The 22,357-nt window shown below is 38.4% G+C and overlaps 2 protein-coding genes across 3 annotated transcripts in view; one reads left to right on the top strand and one right to left on the bottom strand.

The window, feature by feature from the left end:
- LOC306843399 (frizzled-6-like) overlaps positions 1-11,155 on the bottom strand; it is a 13,040-nt gene extending 1,885 nt beyond the window's left edge. Inside the window, exons 1-7 of one of the 2 annotated variants that reach the window (XM_079374882.1) lie at positions 11,041-11,155; positions 8,241-8,503; positions 6,007-6,203; positions 3,732-4,731; positions 3,495-3,643; positions 1,927-2,256; positions 1-825 (exon numbers count right to left, since the gene is read on the bottom strand). The exon at positions 1-825 is cut by the window's left edge and continues 1,885 nt beyond it. In XM_079374882.1, the coding sequence (XP_079231008.1) occupies positions 759-825; positions 1,927-2,256; positions 3,495-3,643; positions 3,732-4,731; positions 6,007-6,203; positions 8,241-8,420 (1,923 nt within the window). In that variant the 5' untranslated portion in view covers positions 8,421-8,503; positions 11,041-11,155 and the 3' untranslated portion in view covers positions 1-758. Of the gene's footprint in view, positions 826-1,593; positions 1,835-1,926; positions 2,257-3,494; positions 3,644-3,731; positions 4,732-6,006; positions 6,204-8,240; positions 8,504-11,040 lie in introns of those variants that run through there. The other variant, XM_079374883.1, reaches the window with a different exon arrangement.
- Positions 11,156-12,825: 1,670 nt separating this feature from the next.
- The window catches only part of LOC306843568 (1-phosphatidylinositol 4,5-bisphosphate phosphodiesterase beta-1-like), a 130,483-nt gene continuing 120,951 nt past the window's right edge, over positions 12,826-22,357 (top strand). Inside the window, exons 1-2 of the mRNA XM_079375096.1 lie at positions 12,826-13,040; positions 20,990-21,067. Of these exons, the coding sequence (XP_079231222.1) occupies positions 12,942-13,040; positions 20,990-21,067 (177 nt within the window). The 5' untranslated portion in view covers positions 12,826-12,941. The remainder of the gene's footprint in view (positions 13,041-20,989; positions 21,068-22,357) is intronic.

Below are 22,357 nucleotides of genomic sequence, written 5' to 3'. Positions count from 1 at the left end.
TTCCTTGTTCCCATATTTCCTCATATTAACCGCTTTCATGGTCGTGCAATGTGAGTTTGACACAAATTATGGATAGGGTCATTGTAATACTGTTTTTTCAAATTGATTGCACATAAGTAAGTGAGAAAGAATTGTATTGTTAATAATTCCAAGCCTCAGTTAAACTGTGTTGTGTTTGGCATAGAGATGACAGTAGTGTGTCGGCTTCTGTAGGATAGAAGTGGGTTATCAGGTTTATCCGAACATCTCTAGCAATGTGCTGCTGTGCTTCAGGAGTGTTCTTCAATATCCACTGTGTTTTGCCCAGCCCATGAACTACTATTTTTCAGGGTATTTGCTTGTAGCAGATTATATTTAATATGTACATTGTACATTATGTGTGCTGTTTCTTATGTATACTGTTTTGTGTTACTCCATGTGACCTTGTGAATTGCCCCTAGGGGACTAATAAAGTGTTTGAAATTGATATTGGAATATTCCATTGATGAATCAACTAAAGAAGTGTACAAATGTGCAAAATTGTTCCTGCAAAAATGCAACAGAACAGAACTGACTCATTTTGAATCTAGATAGATCTTGTCACTAAATAAGTGCTGCATCACCATTATAACTCGATGATTTTACAGTAGTGTACAGGAATTAAAACAAAGCTTCCAGTGATATGGACATCAATAATGAAAATGCACAGAGAACGAGGAAGGCGGAGCCAGGAGTCTCTCTCTTTCACCTCCATTCGATGCAAAACCCACCCTAAGATGTCATTGGTTGTTGGTGCCGTGGGCGGAGCTCTGGTCAGCTTCCGGCAAATCATCTTTGGGTGTCAACCTTCAAAAAGCAATTAAAGTAGGTGTTTTCAAAGTCGAATCAGGATTTTCAAATCATGCCGATAGTCAACTGATAGTCGAATCATATGTCTGGGGGCGGGGGCAAAATACATTACCAAGAGTCAAATCAGACATTCGACAGTCATAATTACTGACGTTAACACAGGGAAAATAGCCTAATGGACACCTCATAGATACAAAAGGGTAAATAATGTTTTATGCTTTGATTAAAAGATAGTTAACATTAGCCTAAACGTCAGTGAAACCCTAAGAATTAATTTTTTTTTTTTACAATAGTGCTCTCATTATAACTCATTTTGTGAACGCTTTCTTCACGCAACAACGGGCAGAAACACAGCAACTAAACTCTAAAAATTCACAGTGTTTTGTTATAATAGTGTTCTCATTATAATGTTATGTGTACATGACAGTCCCAGTCATAGTTTTTAATATTCTGCATTGTTGTTTGTACTGCTCGCGCTGCAAGCTGAATAGATTCACCGTAGCACTACAATGAAGCGCTTTAGTGCAACGTAACTCAAATGCATCTTATATGAGATAAATAATATATAATATAATAATATATAATATATAAACCGGCTGAAATGTTTTGAAATCACTTTTAACCTACCTGATCGATCGAAATCCAGTCTTTCACTCTGCCTGTGAGTTTTGTTAAAGATTTAAATATCTGCCGTCAAGATGCTTGAAAGATGCTTAAATCTATAGGGGTGGTTGGATTTATTCACGCACTTTAAAATATTTATTTAAAGCTTCTTTATTTTCAGGTCCTTATTTACAGCATTATCATAATAGGCTGTATATTGACTTATTAGGAGAAAACTGGTAGTTCTATGTGAAATCAGACATTGAGCACCCTCATTTAGCCAAAATGGCAGGATCATAACAACCCCTCGAATACTCGACTGTGAGATTGGGAGTCGAATCAGGCTCCTCCTATCGAAGCATTGAATCATCGACTATTCGGGGTCACCCCTAGTTGAGATCATCTGTCAAATGAAAGGAGTATCGCAGGTTCAACAAGTTTATCCATTTTGTGTGCAGCAGTTTACAGTATTATTAAACAATGTATGATATGCACCTGTGTGAGGTTTGAGTGTGGCTGCTGAAGCGGCTGGAACTGTCTGCTTTACTGCGTCTCTCTGATCCGATGTGCTCCTGAGCGGACGTCTCCAAGGAACGATGCGGATCGGAGAGGCTCTGGCTTGGAATGCAGTGGTTGTGGATCACCGTGGGGACAGGTGTGTTGCCGTGGTTACTGGTGGCAGGTGTGTGCACGCCTGTGCTGGTGCCCATGGACTTGGACATGACCTTCAGCTTGTGCGAGGAGGACTTGTGCTGCACGTGGCTGTTGTGCTTGAGGAAGAACTCGCAGGACTCCTGCAGAACACGCCGACTCTCGCTGATGGGACTGAAGCACAAACAGAAGGAAAACATTTATTATACAGTTATTACACATGCAAAAAATAGCTTCCTCAACTCTAAGCCTTTATTAAGGTGACCAGACATGCCACTTCCCGGGGACACGTTCAGCACAGGATTTCTAAATTAGAAGTTGTTTGCCCTGAGCTGATCGATCGCTGTATGACATCCAAGTACCATGAGAGCGATTCAAAAGCATAAGGAGCGTCTGCTCTGCGCTCTATAGCTCTCGCGTTATTTTGATATCATACAGTGATCGATCGGCTCAGCACAAACAACGAACACCTGGTTATTTTAGGCAATTTAGAAATCCTGTGCTGAACGTGTCCTCGAGAAGAGGCACATCTGGTCACCTTAACCCATACCAATTTCTCTGCATGTGGGTGATTTATTTGTTGTTTAAATTATATGCACTGGAAGTGGAGACCATTGCTGTGTCCCAATTCGCCTACTTATACTATGCCCTAAAAGTATGTACTCTTTTTGTGAAGAAAAAGTACATACTCTTGAGTATGTAGCAGAATAGTAGGCAAGCTTTGTGACAGACTACTTCGTCATTATTATGTCTTTAACGCTCTGTTGCTTAATTACGTGCATCCTGTCACTGTTTAAACTGCACTGTCAATCATCTTGTCACAGTTAACATTATCCATATTTCAATTAATTTAAATTAAGAAATGAAGAGGCATGTTGTTCTGCGAGTCATGTGTCTATCATGCAGAGAACTCTCTTCATATGTAAGCATAATGATGCTTTTAAAAGTTAAAGACCAAACATCATTATAAACGTTCACAGTATTGCTGCCAATTAAATATAATGTGGATAACATTAAATATTTATTCAACAGGTTAGATATTGATTATTTATCACTCAAACCTCTTACTCTACCTGTCCATTGGTCTCGCATATCTGCCATGTTTGTAGTTTTTAAATACTTTTTATATGTATATTTTATATTGTAGTTCTAATCGAATCCTCTTCCACCGCGCAATGTGTCGTGCAATATTAGCTGTTAGTGTGTGCATCGATCTGCACTTCAAATTTCTACCAAAAGTAGTAGACCATCCGGGAATCTTTGGCATACTATTTTAAAACTTACTACGATTTGGGACATACTAATTTTATTTTCGAATACTATTTCGGACGGAGAGTATGGGAATTGGGACGCAGCACATGACAAACTAAACACATGAATGATTGTGTTAGGATTAGAGAAAGTGGTCTCACTCTTTCTTGTGTTTTCTCTTGAAGAATGACGCCCACTCTGAGCAGGTTTTCTTACTGCTGACCCAGAAAACGGCTGATATTCCCACAACCAGTGTCATCAGATATTTAATGAGAAACAGCGAGAGCTCAGGCTGCTCCACATCAATACTCTACAAAAAAAACAAAACAGAAGTCAGTCAGTGGGAGACTAAATGCTCTGGTAATGTCAGAATCTACAGCTCAGGACGAGGGTCTCACGAGGCGGGAGCAGGGAATGCTGTATTCCTGGCAGTGCTGGTGGATCCAACTGTTCTCCCAGTGGCTGCGGTGGGCTTGTTCGTACAGATAGCAACCCAGCAGCACCAGCAGAGGCAGCAGGTACAGGCCGCTGAACACACCGATGCGGATCATGAACTTCTTCAGCTTCTCCTGGTTACGCTCGTCGTGCTGGATCACCTGACGCACGCGGTTAAGAGACATGATGCCAGCGAGCAGCAGCGAGAGGCCAGCCAGCACGGAGATGGCCAGCGGAGCCACCACAAACCAGCGGAGCACCGTGAGATCGTAGAGACCCACGAAACACACTCCGCTGATGCCGTCTCCCTCCACCTTCTCCAGCGCCAGCAGCATGATGGTGAGCGCTCCGGGAAGACCCCAGGATACCGTGTGGAACCAGACCGCCTTCTTCTCTATCGCTTCACAGCTCCACTTTGGCCCCGCGGCCAGAAACCAGGTGATAGTCAGAACCACCCACCACACCATTCCCGCAGTGGAGAAGAAATACAGCAGCATGAAGAGCAGCGAGCAGACGCGACTCTGGGCTCCCAGCACAGCCGTCCACACGCGGCCCGGCAGACTCGGCTCGTTACAGGCCGCCTCGTTGCCCAGCAGAAAACCAACAAAATAGATCAGAGAGACAAAGCTGTAGCAGACAGAGTAGAAGATGATTGGCCGCTCTGGGTAGCGAAAGCGCTTCACATCAATGAGGAAGGTTAAAAATGTGAAGAGAGTTGCACATAAGCACACAATAGAACACACGCCGATGAAGGTCTTAGCGAACTGAACTTCTTGCGGTTTAAGATACATGTTGTGGCACGGTGGAGCACAATCTTGAGCCCCGAGGAAAGAGCCACCCTGACCGGGTCGAGTCTTCAGCTGATGGGGACACCAGAACCCCAGATCCCTGCCGGAGGACAGAGAGCTTCTGGAGGTGGTCATCTCCACGGCTGAAACCGCAGAACTGTGACATGACTCCAATCTGAAAAATCAACAACATACACATCACAATAATTTACAGCTCTGAAATCATACACAATCTGACTGGCAAACCAAGGGGCTTAAATGGGGGAAGAAAAAAAATTTCACTACTATTTTAATAATCAATTATACTGGGTACACACTAAAAGATTTTTTAAAATATTATAAGAACTTCAAAATGTTAGAGACCACAAACATGAGGGGAAAAAATCCTAGATTTAACCGTTTTGCTCCTATAGTGTGTGGTGTCCTCGGGGTTCCCCCCCACACATCAGAATTTTTGATCCTGAAATGTTGAATATTTACGATTGCGATCAGGGCACCTCCAACGTTCTTCCGAGCAGATTCAGTCACTATTAACACACCTCACACCACAGGAAAATCTGATAAGATCATCTTTAGAACCAACGTAGGATTGTCGGAAGGGGAGAAATCAGGCCAAAATTAGCCCAATTATCTTGTGGCGTGTACCCAGCATAACTTTACCAATCAAGGAATCTGCTTTATTATAATTATCCCATTACATTTATGGTTCTTACAAAACAAAACTGCATTTAGGATTTCAATAACATCCCATGCTTGGGTCGAGCAGTTTTTTTCACTTTAAGCTCTCTATTATGTGGCTTCTACTGCTTTTCAAATGTCCAAGTTTTTTTCACCAGCCTAAAGAGACATAAAATGAGGTTCTCCATCTCACAGTACAGACTCAGCTTTTTACTCTGCTGTAAAAGTACTTTTCAAGTGTCAGTACTTTATCAGAATACTTTTTTCAGTACTTTTTCTTTAGAAAACTTTCCTTCACAGCATTCCAAAACATAATACTGTACTTTTTACTGCACTACATTTCATATTAAATATAATTTAATACTTAATTACATTAGAAATCTATTACTTTCTTACTTTTACTCAATTCAGAGATTTAATTGAATACAAGAAAGTACTACATTTTTAATGTTCTTAAGTATTAAAGGTAAAAAAAAAAACCCAACAACTTTAATTGATGAAATGTAATGCAGTAAAAAGTATGACATACTGAATGTAGTAAAGTTTTCCAAAGAAAAACACTGATAAACTACGCTTACTTGAGTAAAATAAAAATATTTCACTACTGTCCACCTCTGATGAAATTTGTTGTTGTCCATTTTCTTTATTGACCACATGGACATTTCTCTAACAGAAGCCCCGCTGATCAGAATCAGAATCAGAATGAGTTTTATTGGCAGGTATGTTTACACATACAAGGAATTTGTTTTGGTGAATTTGTTGATCTGCTCACCGGTCACACTGCAGCTCAGATGGCCAGCTGATGCCGAAGGTCAGCATGTCTCTGCTGCAGTCGGACAGCACTCGCTCACACAGCTCTCTGCAGGGCCGCAGGACATGAGTGTGGTCAGTGCACTCGGGAACAAACGCCTGGCACAGGAACAGATGCACCTCAGGAGAACAGCGCAGGCTGGCCAGCGGCATGAAGGCCTGCACACACACAAAGAAAAAGAGACATGCCATTTTCACTTCTTGTCTGATTTAGAAGTGAAGAAGTGAAGTGACATACGGCCAAGTATGGTGACCCATACTCGGAATTCGTGCTCTGCATTTAACCCATCCAACGTGCACACACACAGCAGTGAACACACACACAGCAGTGAACACACACACACACACACACACCGTGAACACACACCCGGAGCAGTGGGCAGCCATTTATGCTGCAGCGCCCGGGGAGCAGTTGGGGGTTCGGTGTCTTGCTCAAGGGCATCTCAGTCATGGTATTGAGGGTGGAGAGAGCGCTGTATATTCACCCCCCACCTACAATCCCTGCCGGCCCAAGACTCGAACCCGCAACCTTTGGATTACGAGTCCGACTCTCTAACCATTAGACCACAACTTCCCCATAATCCATTCAGGTGGATTATGTAGATGATAATACATGACACATTAATAGGAAAGAACCTGAATTAACAATCTGTGAGAATAAACTCAATGAGGTCTATGCAAGTATATTTCATTCATAATTCAAAAGAATCTGCTAATTCAGTTTCTAACTGTGTTTCCGTGTTAGTCACTCACAGAAATGAGAGAGTTTACTGTTTACTTAATTCCGAAAATGGTACTGTGATGCATTTTTGATCTGATCACGAATGGACAATGCTAAATACAGATGTGAACAGGGTTTAATTTCGAGCGGATTGAGCTCGTGGTGTGGATGTGTTTCACAGCTGCTAAAGCCTCCTCTCCGCTGACTCTGAAACATCTCAGTGTTCATTTTTATCTGTTAACAGACTAAAATAGATTGTGAAATTAGATTTAAATTAAATTACAATGGATACATTTTCTTTTCAGAAACACTGAAAAAAATGACATGACAGAAATAAAATAAATAGCTGTTTATTTAAACAATTAACAAAAGAGTTTAAAAAAAACTAAAGTTTCATTTTTATGGCCGCACAACAGGTTTAAGGAAACAGAGACGACTGAAAGCACATCCTATTTGTCTTAGTAATTTTACAAAGGCATAGTTTTGATCTCATTGTCAGTATATATGAATAAAACTAACCCTTTTCAGTTTGAAATGATGTCTTGCTCCTATCGTTATGACCAAAAATGAGAAAAAAAAAATGTCTGCTGTGATAAGGACAATATCCGTGCCTCACTCACACAACATATCATTATATAGCACTGCTAGATGTTTATATATCTATGTTATTTAGAACAAATGCTTTTACAATTTGTTTTATTTTATTTTATAATTGTATACATAATTTTGAATTGTAATTTTATAGCAACTAATTAGCAATTAGCAATATCTTCTGTTTTGTTTTTAATCTTATTCTGTTCTGAATACTAGTAAAATTTAAAAGATTTGCTGACTACTTATAGGTGACTATTATTTTTCTTCTTTTTCTTTCAGCACTATTTTTACTGATGTTTGTAACAGAACTTTTGATCCATGCTGTAAATATTTTTAAAATAGCTTTGGGGGGAAAATCCACAGCGTTTACCTTATATAAATTGAGCAAGCTTATTTCACAATATTAGATCGAAAGATCAGAAAAAGCCCACATAGACCATAGACCTTCCCCTCACAAGAAATCAGAACAGAAGTGGTTAAACGTGGACAGAAGAGATGGATTAAAACCCCAAGTGTGAATGGGAAAGTGTTTCCCTCGTCTACTAATGAGCCGATCAGCCAAAACGCATCTTAATACCAGGTGTAAACAGGGTCTTGGTTGTACAGAAGCCTGAGGCTATTTAGCATATCATCTCACATATACCACAATCTTCATCCTCACGTGTTTACATGTCTGTAAAGTCAATATCCTACAGCAGTACATATGCTACTTTCTATCTCAGATGACATCTGTGCTTCAGTGTTATTCGTCAGTCAGTTCTGTTGAATCTGCTTTCCTAAAACGCAAATATTCAGCCGAACAGCACTGTGTTTGCAGCAAGGGTCAGTCCCTGAATCTATTATTTCATTCATGTGTACTGATGTCCTTCACTAAATATTACCTTCATCTTTACGGCAGCGATGTCCTGGTCATAGTGCTCCAGCATGTTGGGGAAGAAGGTGGTGTTGTAGGGCATGCCGTGGCACCATTGCACATGCACTGGCTCACAAGTGAACAGTGTGTGGCTCATGCAAGAGTCCACCAGGAACAAACCGATGCTGAAGCACAGAAGAATCTGCATGGCAACCCTGAGTTGAGCCCAGATGATTCAGGAGGATCTCAGAGTCATCAACAGAACTCCAACACCACATGAGTTACTGCAATCTGCAAGACAAAACCTCTACATTAACACATGAGGACGGGAATAATATGAGCAAGGTTACATGGAGTCATTCTAAATGATTGAAATACAATCTGCTGTGATACAAATGCTCAAGAATAAGACATTTGATTATAACAAGTATAATGTTGGTTCCATTTGGGTGCTTTCATCGTAGCTGGATTAATCAAAGCATATTAAAATGTATGGACATTTGAAAATGAAGAATATTTCTGTAATCATGTATATGAAAAAGTAAAGATTGTAAAGACCATCAACTCTACCGTGCGACTCCACCGGGCAGGGACACCGACAAGGGATAGAAGTATCCCTTTTTATTTTAGTTTTTCCATTTATTTGTTTATTATTGAAATGTTATATGCATGTGTCAATTTTATTTAATTTCTTTATTTTCTTAAATATGTAGGTATATAGTATTTATAGAGTTGTAACTTTTAGTTTTAGTTACTTTTTCTTATTTGTAAGTCGCTTTGGACAAAAGCGTCTGCTAAATGACAAAAGTAAAGTAAGTATATGTAGAACAATCTTTTCGATATTGTACATGTCTATTAACAACAACAATCAAGCTTGCACAGAAGTTGAATGGGTTAGCTTTGTGCCAGTGGACATGTACCATATGAACATATAACATATATACAGTGGTGTGAAAAAGTGTTGGCCCTCTTCCTGATTTTTTTTTTTTTTGCATGTTTGTCACATTTAATGTTTCAGATCATCAAACAATTTAAATATTGCAGCAATATATGCAGTTTTTGAATGAAGTTTTTTATTATGAAGGGAAAACTAAATCCAAACCCACATGGCCCTGTGTGAAAAAGTGCTTGCCCCCTAAACCTAATAACTGGTTGGGCCACCCTTAGCAGCAACAACTGCAATCAAGCGTTTGTGATAATTGCAATGAGTCTGTTACAGCGCTGTGGAGGAGTTTTGGCCCACTCATCTTGGCAGGATTGTTGTAATTCAGCCACATTGGAGGGTTTTCAAGCATGAACCGCCTTTTTAAAGTCATGCCACAGCATCTCAATAGGATTCAGGTTAGGACTTTGACTAGGCCACTCTTCATTTTGTTTTTCTTCAGCCATTCAGAGGTGGATTTGCTGGTGTGTTTTGGATCATTGTCCTGCTGCAGAACCCAAGTTCGCTTCAGCTTGAGGTCACGAACAGATGGCCGGACATTGTCCTTCAGGATTTTTTTGGTAGACAGCTGAATTCATGGTTCCATTTACAGCAAGTCTTCCAGGTCCTGAAGCAGCAAAACAGCCCCAGACCATCACACTACCACCACCATATTTTACTGTTGCTATGATCTTCTTTTTCTGAAATGCTGTGCTACTTTTACGCCAGATGTAATGGGACACACACCTTCCAAAAAGTTCAACTTTTGTCTCATCAGTCCACAGAGTATTTTCCCAAAAGTCTTGGGGATCAGCAAGATGTTTTCTGGCAAAACTGAGACGAGCCTTTGTTCTTTTTGCTCCGCAGCGGTTTTCATCTTGGACTCTTTTTCACACAGGGCCATGTGGGTTTGGATTTAGTTTTCCCTTCATAAAAAACCCTTCATTTAAAAACTGCATGTTGTGTTTACTTGTGTTATCTTTGATTAATATTTAAATTTGTTTGATCTGAAACATTAAAGTGTGACAAAAAAATAAAAAAATCAAGAAGGGGGCCAACATTTTTTCACACCACTGTATGTATATATATATATATATATATATATATATATATCTCATTTATATTATATTTTACATTTTAATTATATGGCTTTAAAAAAATAAAGGCACTTAGCTAAAGTATAATTTAAACATGTATAGCCTATATTTTTAAGTGTATCCTGTGTATTCTGACACATATACGTATGAATGTCTTTGGGCTAAGCCCCCGATATCCACTCACCCTAGAACTACCCCTGGTGGTAGGAAAGGTTAATCATCAGGGAGAGAAGAAAGAGGAGGAGAAAGAGGAGGAGGAGAACGAGGAAGAGGAGGAAGAGGAAGGAGAAAGCGGAAGGAGAGGAGAAAGAGGAAGAGGAGACAGAGGAGGAGGAAGAGGAAGGAGAAAGCGGAAGGAGAGGAGAAAGAGGAAGAGGAGACAGAGGAGGAGGAAGAGGAAGGAGAAAGCGGAAGGAGAGGAGAAAGAGGAAGAGGAGACAGGAGGAAGAGGAAGGAGAGGAGAAAGACGAAGAGGAGACAGGAGGAGGAGAAAGAGGAAGAGGAGGAAGATGAGAACGAGGAAGAGGAGGAAGAGGAAGAAGAGGAAAAGAGGAGAAAGCTTCCCAGCTCAGCCAACCTAACAAAGTATTTCTTATCTACTTAATCATCCTAAAGACTTTGTCCTCAACATTCATTTTGTGACTTAAACGTTGCAATAATGGTTGTTTGGTCTCTTTAAACGAGCAAGCGTTTCTATTCAAACACAACTTTAGTGAGTAAAACATGCATTAACTATCGCCCATCAAATATCGCACAAACTTTCACAAATAATATTTGTACAAATTTAGAATATGTCTTTCTATACTTACAAAATACTTTTCTTCATTCCCAACCGGTGAATATCCAGAAGGGAAGAAGACAAACAGTCGCTTTGCACGAGTTTTTGACTTCCGAGAAAAACTGATTTCAGGTATGCGCGTGCGCAGAAGGCATGTCATATTTCACCTTCTCACACACACACACACACACACACACACACACACACACACACTTCCCTTTTTAATGTATTTGTTATTTGCATTTATTTCTGTAAAATAGAAGATTATGTTTGCTTATTACCAAAAAGAGCGCATTATGTGAAGACTCTCCAGTGAATGAAACGCTCAGAAAGCGCGTCTGTTTCCCGGTTATTACCGTGACTGATGTAATAATCGCGCATCACTGATTTCAAACAGCGGCTGGTGTGTGTGTGTATCAGATGTGTGTGTGTGTATCAGATGTGTGTGTGTGTGTGTGTGTATCAGTGATGTGTGTGTGTGTATCAGTGATGTGTGTGTCAGTGATGTTTGTGTGTGTGTGTGTGTGTGTGTCAGTGATGTTTGTGTGTGTGTGTGTGTGTGTGTGTGTGTGTATCAGTGATGTGTGTGTCAGTGATGTTTGTGTGTGTGTGTGTGTGTATCAGTGATGTGTGTGTGGGTGTGTGTGTGTCAGTGATGTTTGTGTGTGTGTGTGTGTGTGTGTATCAGTGATGTGTGTGTCAGTGATGTTTGTGTGTGTGTGTGTGTATCAGTGATGTGTGTGTGTGTGTGTGTGTGTGTGTCAGTGATGTTTGTGTGTGTATGTGTGTGTATCAGTGATGTGTGTGTGTGTTGCAGATTTTTTTAAATAAATTAAATGCATATTTTTATTCAAGAGGAATGCATTAATTTAATATGAAATATGACAGAAACAGTGTAACAAAAAATGAATGAATTCAAATGAATGTTGTTCCTCATTAAGCAGCACAACCATTTTAAACACAGATAGACATAAACATGAAATGTTTCTTGAGCAGCTAATCAGTTTTAGCATATGAAAATTACATTTTAAAATATATTAAAACAGAAAACAGTTAAATTGCAATACTATTTCAGAATATTCGTGTTTTAGTGTAGTTTTTATCACATAAATGCAGTATTGGTGAGAAGAAGACTTTCAAAAACAAAACAAAAAATCTCCAGTAAGTGAATAAGTGAACCACAAGATGGCATTAGAGCATTGAACATTGAGGTAAGTGTTGCAACTTATAAATAATAACCACAAAGCGTTAAATTGAAGACCAATTAAAATGTTGGTTTTAGGGTTATGGTTATTGTTATCTTATTACTTATTTCAGTCTTGGTAAGTTATAATATTTCCACTCTCACTTGTTTTTGCAGAATAATTTCCCATTTTATGTAAATGTAGTAGTGACACTTAACTGTATGAGTCCATATTAATAATTCACTATTATTCTGTGAACCACAGAGAGAAGTCATGATGTGATTTTTTTTTTATTTCTTTTAAAAGTTGATATAGCTACTATATGTTTTTGGGCTAGATGCCGTTTATAATTACCCAGTTAATTAACATATTTATTATCTGTAAGCATTAATAGCATTGTTGGCTAAATACTAAAGTCTGTAAATTATTGAAAATAAAGACGACTTAAAACGGCATGATTAAAACTCTTTCTAATCTTGTCGTACTATAGAGCAAAAGCTCAGATCATCTGTATATCACGATTAATTTAATCTTTAATGGTTTCTCTCTGTAGGTTTGCGCGCATGTTGGCGGCGACGCGCTCCGGAGCGCAAGGACCAACGAGAGCGCGCATCTGATCTCGGGGGCGAGCAGCGAGTTCTTTCACAGAGAAGCAGCAGTGAATGTGTCAGATCTTCATCAGATCTGCAGAAGCAGCAGTGAATGCGCAGATCTGAGCAGAAGCAGAAGCAGCATCAGACGCGCGCAGATGGCGGGAGCGCAGCCGGGAGTTCACGCGCTCCAGCTCAAACGCGTGTCGGTTACCGAGAGCCTGAGAACTGGAGACAAATTCATTAAATGGGACGATGTAAGTAACATGCATGCCGAATTCAGTCCTTTTCCCCTTTCAGAGTGTTCTTGTGAAGCGTTACGAGCGCGAGCTGCCGGAGTAACTGTCAACAAGTCCAGTTACACAGATGCTTGTTTTCTCTGGCAGTACTTTGGACGTGTCTTAAATTAGAATGTATTTTTTGTGGATTCGGTTATCCAAACTAAAATGTCATCATCCAATTTGTTTGGAAAACATTAGATTACCCACGAAACAAAGCTTCTGTTATCATTTACTTCGCTTATGTCATTCAAACCAGTATGACTTTTCTTTCTTCTATTGAACACAAAATAAGAAGATTGCTGGGAACCCAATAGATCCCAGTGTATCTCAGCGTTTCTTTAAAGTATCTTAAGCTTAAACAGATCTCGGAAACGTATCCTTGTTTCAGATCGACATGATGCAGAGTAAATGAGTAAATAATGAGTAATAATGAGAAAATAATGACAAAGTTTACATTTTTGGGTGATTGTCTCTTTAAATGCATATATGTAGAGTAGGATATATATATTTACAATATACTTATTTCAAACAAATAGATGACCCTATTCGTCATGTTGACAGGTCATATTTGCATAGCTGTTTTCATTTCTTTAATAGATTGTTAGTGATGTTTGTTTGACATTGTTATTTTTTACATTGTTTGCATATGCACCTGGCAGGTGATCCTGGAAATGTGATGATTTTTTTCAATGTAACATTTCCTTGTTCCTATATTTCCTCATATTAACCGCTTTCATGGTCAAAGCTGTCTGCGAAAGTCATCAAGTCCAAGTGGTTTGATTAGGGTTAGGAAAACAAAATGCTGACACAGAGCTTCATGGATGGACAAACATAACTAAACAACAGTTATAACTACATTACCTGGAGATCACAAATGCATAGTGCGTGCAATGTGAGTTTGACACAAATTATGGATAGGGTCATTGTAATACTGTTTTTTCAAATTGATTGCACATAAGTAAGTGAGAAAGAATTGTATTGTTAATAATTCCAAGCCTCAGTTAAACTGTGTTGTGTTTGGCATAGAGATGACAGTAGTGTGTCGGCTTCTGTAGGATAGAAGTGGGTTATCAGGTTTATCCGAACATCTCTAGCAATGTGCTGCTGTGCTTCAGGAGTGTTCTTCAATATCCACTGTGTTTTGCCCAGCCCATGAACTACTGAAATGAATGAATGAATGATTGAATGAATGAATGTTTTTAAAAACCGCCTGCTTGTACTGAACCAGCAGGCGGATCAGGGAATTGTTTATGATCATTATTGCTGATGGTAATGCCTCATCTCTGTGATGCTGAAGCTCTGATTTTACACCGTCATAAACTGGTTCAGTTAAATCTTTATCAAGATAAAGGGTGTGACATGATGGTTGACTGAGTTGATTTTTCATCCAATAACATATAGTTAGTGAGGTCAACAAATAGTAGGGTTTTTAAACTTTTTAGGGTCAAGGACATATAGTATCATGATAGTCTTGTCAGTGAGCCTCTTCCTAATATAAAGGCATCATGTAATTGCAGAGGTTAGCACTGTAATCTTATTGGAGTCAGATTAACTAAAAACCAGCCTAATTATGCTGGGCTTTTCAAATATCTGAGGAATTGACTAGTCATTTAAACAATCCACCAACTAGTCAGTTTTAAAAAATCTGTAGGTTTGTACATTTTTTTAGTCAAGAGAAACCAAAATATAATGCATTTTTAGCACTTCTCATGTTATAGCCTCCTCAAGATGAATTGCTTTGTTATATTCCTCATTTGTATGTCAGTTTGGATAAAAGTCTGCTTAATAAATCTAAATGTCATGTTTGAGAGTGTTCAAGTGGGTACAGAATAGAAGCTAATATTAGTGACCAGAGACATTAAATTCCCATGTTTTTCATGTAGATTCATGTTTCATGATTCAGCTTTATATCAAGCTGATGTAAAGTGGCTTTGACACATTTTGCATTGTTAAAAGCGCCGTACAAATAATAGTGATTTTACTTGATTTGACTTTTCATGTAGATTTCCAGTGTTTTTTTTTTTATTTGATCTTATTTTTATAAACAAAAAGATGTTAGGGACGGGTGTGCTTCCTAACATGTGCATGAGGAGCAGGGATGCATCAGATGCTCCTGTTTTTCCCAGTTTGTGGTCGGTTTGGGTGTGATTCTAAGCTAATTTCCTGAGTTTCCCCAGTTCACATGTCTTTGTCCTGTGCACTCCTTCCTCTTTTGTCCCTTTTATTCTTTCAACTTTCTTCATCCTGTTTCACTTTTAGCTTTTAAAGTCTTTGTGTTCTCGCTGGTCAAACTGAAAAGCAAAGTGGTTTGCTGGAAGAAGCTTTTTCAGCAGAATCATTTGATCCTTTCACTTAATGTTGTGCTCGTTGCTCGTTTTTATTCACTTATTCAGACCTCTTATTACTTGCCACACCAGTCTATCAGAAACCAACTTCTTGTAGAGAATTAGTGATCATCAAAATGTCACATTTCAGCTTAGGAGGACTGGTCGGTTTGTGCGACAGATGTTTTGCTATACTGATTATACCATGGTGGATATATTGGCCAGGACTTATTGACATGTGAGAGTCATTCAAACTAATGGAAACTTTGCTCAGAACAGTTCGGCCTGATGGCGTTTGGTTTAGAGCACTGCATTTCAGCCCGGGCCCGAAGGGCCCCGTCTTCTTTCATGTCATAGTTCAGACGCGGGCCGGGCCTCGGGCCTGTTTTAGGCTTCTCCTTAATTTTTCTATTTTAGACTTCCATCAATTAGTGAATAAAATACCCACGCTGGTGGAAACAGCACGAGACAGATATTAAAATAGTTAAAATAGCGCAGCTGAAGAGTTCTGCCTTCAGACGCACGCAATAGGCTAAAGCTTGCCACAAAGCCCCAGCAAGAGTAATTACCATGAATGTGTCCGGGGGAATAGTAAGGAGATATTTGAATTATTTACTAATAAACTAGTGTTTTCTGAGTCAGTGTCGCAAAGTTGAAGTTGTCGATCCTGACCCGCCGTCTCCTCATTAGACGCATTAGAGAGAAGTGCATCTTTACGGATTATGATTATGATTATAATGAAAGAGTTTTTGTTTTCGATTTGATTTATTTCGCTAAGTAGTAATTTAAAGCTTTCTATAGATATATATTTATCATGTCTGTGAGGCATACCATTCGCTGACTTTCGGTTTATTTTTGTGAAGCATTCCTGTTCAAGACCGAGACGGCAGAAAGCGCATCATGTTTATTTTCTTTATTTTATAAAAGCACAAGGTTTTGTTGATATTGTGAGTGTACACAAATAAAAGACCCTTTACTGTTCCGAATGATGTATTACTCTTACCTTTATGAGCAAAAATGACAGCGTATTTAAAGTTGTTTCCACTGAAATAAATGCAAGTGATTGCGCTGACGCCGCCGTGTCCTGCAAAGTGCGCTTTAGCTTCCACTCTCCGCACAAACGATTGGATACAGCACACATTTATCTAGGTTTAACACTTGTGTTATATGCTTGAACTGTTTTAGTATATCTTTAGATTTTATTTTAGGGAAGTCGTGATGGTATGAGAAGGCTAATTTGATCAAACATATGCTATGATCAGCTGTCTGCCGCTGGCCGCTTGGTCGTTACTTTAAAAAAGAAAAAAAAACGTATATTTAACGAACAAAAAATGCTCCAAACGTTTTTCTATAATAACTTAATAAAAAACTAAACTAAATATAATCACTTTGCCATTACATACAAAACTGAACTATTTTAATATCTGAAACAGTATAAGCTGTTTTGGGAGAAGGGGCTCAGGCCTAAATTTTTAGGCCCCTGCAGGGCTCTAGTTTGGTTTTTACAGTCACAACTTTACTCATGTCTTAATTTAGAGTTGATGTTTTGTGATCACAGGTGTGTGTTTATCATCTTCACGTGTGTCTCATCCAATCAGAAGCAGATCCTGGACTCTGTTTTCTAATATTAGCTGATGTGAGTCTTTAGTTTTGTAATGTTTCTAAAGCGTGAACCTGATGCATGTATTTAATATGAATCTTCAGATCTTTTGCTGTGAGTCCATCGAGATCAATATAAAAAAAGAAAAGAATCAAATAAGATTACTCATGTTTTCAGTTCTGAAGTATTTAATTCACTAAATTAACAAAAAAGTGCATCAGCATATTTAATATAGAAATAATTTTTATTGAATTGCAAATAAAATAACCTTTATAAATATATAATTTAATCTGCCCGATATGAACAGTTGAAATTGTGTGTGTGTGTCTCTGTCTCTCTCTCATTGTATTGTGGGGGAATACTAAAGAAAAGATCACCAGCTGATTTGATGCATGTAAAACACCTTTCTGGTCGTTATTAAACTGCCTCGTCTCCTCCATGCTCTCAGCAAAATATGTCTTACAGCATGCGTGTTGCCATCATACAGAAAATGGCAGAATGTCTCTTGAGCTTTGCTTTTTCAGTGTCTTTGCAGAATCAAAAAGCCTTCAAAATACCCAAAGCTATTTTCTCCTTCCAAGAGATTGATTTTCCCCATTTGTAGCGCTCACTCAGACGCCTCCGCTACGGATGGCCATTTTTCAAAAATACTGTATTTGAATATTTGGGCTCATAAAATTTTTTATATTTTAATATTTGTTTATTTAAATGACGCTTAACGAGAGACATTGTTTTGTTTTAAAAAAAAATTATGATAAGTTTAAAGGGTTAGTTCAACCAAAAATGAAAATTAGCCCATGTTTTACTCACCCTCAAGGCATCCTAGGTGTATATGACTTTCTTCTTTCAGACGAATCCAATTGGAGTTATGTTAAAAATAATCCTTGCTCTTCCAAGCGTTAGAATGGCAGTGGGTGGGTGTTTCTGTTCAACTGTCCAAAAGTAGTCAAATAAAGTGCATCGATCCATAATAAAACGTGCCTCACACGTCTCTGGGAGATGAATAAAGGCCTTCTGTAGCGAATCCATGCGTTTTTGTAAGAAAAATATCCATATTTATAATGTTATAAACACTTTTCCCTCACTTCCACTAATTGTTGTATGTCGTTCTCCTCAGATCTCAGTTGTTTCTCCCAGACAATAGAGAATTAAATAATGACAATAATGAGATTAAATGGAGAGCAAATAAAGACTTTCTCTAGGAGTATGTGTGTCGCTGTCTAAACACAATGTGAGAGTCTGGAAAGGAGCTCTGTGCTCCTCAGTCTTGGGCTGGTTTTGTATCAGTGAAGGACACAAACTGATTTAAGCTCACTCTAATACCTAGAACATGAGCAGCATGTCAGTACCAGCGTTCTTGGCCAGTGTTTGTCTTTCCATGGCAGAATCTGCATCCAAAAGCCTCGCAGCAATAAATCAGTTAGAAACAGGAACTGGTCAGATGAGTTGTTGACTATATACTTGATTGGACACACTCGTAAAACCTCTGCTGTGTGATCTAAGGGGTGTTTATTTATTCTCAGTGCGTACTGGTCACAAATGTGATGTTTTGGACTCCATAATAAAAGCATTGAATCCATGCATGTGTAATCGGCCCCTGCTGAAGTTTAGAAGCTACAAATCGCCACAGAACAAAGGCGTGTGGGTCTTTTTATAGAGCTCCAGTAATATCTGCAGCTGCTATGTAAAGTTGTCCTGAGGGTTACATGACACACGAGCTGCTCAGGTCTTTCTGTGCTTGACGGCTCACACCAGACCTTCATGACGAGGTTTGTTTTGCAGGAACTACAGTCGTCTTCTCACTCTACTGGCTCACATCGTAAACATGCTATATTTCTAATTCATCTACCCACACCTCAGTCCAAGGTAGTTCACCCAAAAATGAAACTTCTGTCATTAATTACTCATCCTCATGTCGTTACAAATCATAACAAATCTGCCTTTAAATCCACCTTGAAAACTTACCTTTTCTCCGTGGCTTTCAACTTGATTCTCATCGGCATTTAATAAATTTTTTTTTTCAAGCTTTTCTCTTCTATTTTATCTTATTTTAGGCTTTTATTTTATTTTTATCTTACTTTTATTGTTTCTCTAGTGCTTAAATGCTTTGTGTTTTTATTGCCTGTTTCTTTTAGCCTTGTAAAGCACTTTGGTCAACACCAGTTGTTTTTAAATGTGCTATATAAATGAACTTAAATATTATTTTATTGTAATATTATTTTATTGTATTTTATTGTTCATCTTCGGAACACAAAAATTGTAATGAATTTCAAGTCGTTATTTTTGTTTTCTTTGTGCACAAAAAGTATTCTCATGGCTTCATAACAATACGCTTGAATCACTGATGTCACATGGACTGTTTTGTCTATGTTCTTACTGCGTTTCTGGGCCTTGATAGTGGTAGTACCCTTGCTGTCTATGCAGGGTCAGAGAGCCATTGGATTTCATCACAAATATAAAATTTGTGTTCTGAAGATGAACAAAGGTCTTGCAGGTTTAGAACGACATGAGAGTGAGAAATTAATGACAGAATTTTAATTTTTGGGTGAACTATCCCTTAACCTGTTAACGTTTACCAGAGCGACGGCGCACTGAAGCGTTTTTTTCCCCACTAGTTTAATGTTTATGAATGAATTTAACATGAAAGAATATCGTTAATCTTGACAAACTATATATCATTCTGAAGGTCTAAGCCTCAAGCATCGACGACAGATCTCTGTTTTTCGATGGAAAGCTTATAAGGAATGTATTTGCTACATTTGCGTAAGCAGTACACATCAAAACATGCAGAATAAAAAAGCAGTACGTACCAGATTCATTGTAATAACGAGCCACAAACGAGTTTAGTTAGAGAGGTAAGGTCCACAGAACAACATCCCAGCGAGCACTTTTAGTCCAGCGAAACAATAACGTTGTAATAAGGATGAATATTCCTTTGTTTACATTTCATTTCTTCGGGAGAATTATTGTTTGCGTCCGTTATGGAATAAATTACGCTCAAAAACAGCGTCTTGGTGATAAAAAAAACAACACGGTGTTGTAGCATACAGTTTTACAAACAGAATGAGATCATCCACGGAAACAAAAGTCTCAGAAAAGCGGAATATAGTTTATTTGAATTTGGCGCTCCCTCCTGAAAGCGTGACGCACGCTGTGACGCAGCTGTCATCCGAGCGGGGCGTAACTTAGCGATCTGCTTTTTTTTTTCTACATTTTTTATATATGTGTGTGTGTGTATTGTGTGGGGAATGTGGCCGTATCTGCATGATTATCATCTGTATGGAAGCACATCAGCGTGTTTATTACCGACTCTATGACGGCTATCATTGTGATTCAATGATCAGCTATTATTGATTATATGGCCCATCTGTATGATTATCATCTGAATGGAAGCACATCAGTGTGTGATTACTGACTCTATGACCATGTCTGCCAATATCAGTTTATGTCTGGCAATCAGAATATATACATACATACTATATACAAAGCATTATTTTCTTTTTTTTCCTTTTTTATTACTCAAATAATTATTTTTGTATTTCTTAGTGCTCAAATAAATCTGTCTATTATTTTATAGTTGAAAAACTATGCAGGAATATGTATAATGACTAAAATAGCTTGTATAATTCTGCAATCCATTTAGTGGTTATTTTTCCTCAAACAGGGGGGTGGGAGGACTATAAATAGTTTCATGTATTTGTATATGAAATAAAAAAAACATTCAGTGTGGAAAAACATTTTTCAAGGCACGTCAGTGTCTATAACTTTTTATCTTTTTGAACATTATCAACTCTGGATGATAGATAGTAAAGCCTAGAGTGTCTTCTTTCCAAAGATACCTAATTTGTTTGTGTAGCACACTTTGTCAGGAACTGTTACCATTTTAATTTAGGTAGGTTATTTTCACCTGTGAGGCCCACAATGGGGGTGAATGTTAACAGGTTAATGTGCTGTGATGACACTGATGTGATTGTGATTGTTGTTCTCTTGTGTTTTTGTAGGACTGCACCACAGTTACGCCGGTGACGTTGCGCGTGGATCCGCGGGGCTACTTTCTGTACTGGACCGATCAGAATAAGGTAATTAATCTCATTTGTTCAAGTGCAGGGAAATCTCTCTCTTTCTCTGAATCCTCAGTGACGGTTCTGAAGCAAACTCTGTCCAGGATTATAGACAAAGGCAAATCTACTTCCTATTAATAATAGAGAGCGTCTCTTACACAGTGGTTTGCTTTTAATTGCTGCACGTCATACTATAGAACTAGGGTAACACTTTAGAATACAGATCCTTTGTTAATGAATAACTATACAGGAACAAGTCACTAATGCACTATTAACATTGTAGTAACTACTATTACCTAACAAGAAATTATGATTATTGATTTAGTATGTAATAGCGCTCAGTTGAAACTGGTAGTTCACTATTAGCGAATGAATAACTACAATTTTTTTTTCTATATATCCGGGAAAACTACTAAGAACTACTGTATACAGGTTCATAATTAATGTGAATTATGCATAATGTATAATTAATTCTAAAATGAAGATCATGGTAACCCACTAGTAATGACTCAAGAATGATCAAATTCTTCTAAAAGAACCACTAATTACTTGGATCAGTATTCTGAAGTGAAAAGCATCATAACTCCCTAATATTGACTGACATCATTTTAAGCTTTTGAGATATATGTGAGGTTTTGGATAGTAATGACTAAAGTGTTACTACATCCTTCTGAAGAAACTACTAATTATTTGGATCAGTATTCTAAAGTGAAGATCATGGTAACCCACTAGTAATGATTTAAGTGTTAGCAAAATGAATTGCTAACCAGAACCTTATAAAAACCTCAAAAGTTTACAATAACGTCAGTAATTACTAGGGAGTTATTACAATCTTCACTTTAGAATACTGATCCAAATAATTAATAATTCCTTTAGAAGGATGTAGTACCACCTGAATAGTTACTATCCAATACTTTACAAAACTCTCAAAAGCTTGCAATGATGTAATGAGGAGTCAGAAGCGGTCGGATCCATTTGCAGTGTTTATTAAGATCAGTATCAACAGTAGGCAGTGGTCGATCAACAGTGTATAGAATGTCACAGAGAACCAGAATCATAAGTGTTTTACCAGGCTTGGGTCAGGGCAGGCAGCAGGCTAGGAACAGGTCAGGAACAGATCAAACAAACAAGGGGCAGGCGGCAGAAAATCTCAAGGGTCAAGGCAGTCCAGGATCATACACAGAATAACAATCAAAGTAAATGCTCAGAAATGTCAGACGGGGCTAAACAATACTTCGCTTTGAAGTGGAGTGAAAGTGTGGCTTAAATAGTGGGGTTGATGAGAAACACCTGGCGTAATTAGTCCTA

This window comes from Barbus barbus (assembly GCF_936440315.1).
Source record: "Barbus barbus genome assembly, chromosome: 24".
Classification (NCBI taxonomy): domain Eukaryota; kingdom Metazoa; phylum Chordata; class Actinopteri; order Cypriniformes; family Cyprinidae; genus Barbus; species Barbus barbus.
The sequence above is the reverse complement of the archived record's forward strand: the minus strand, read 5'-3'. Positions and strand labels throughout refer to the sequence as shown.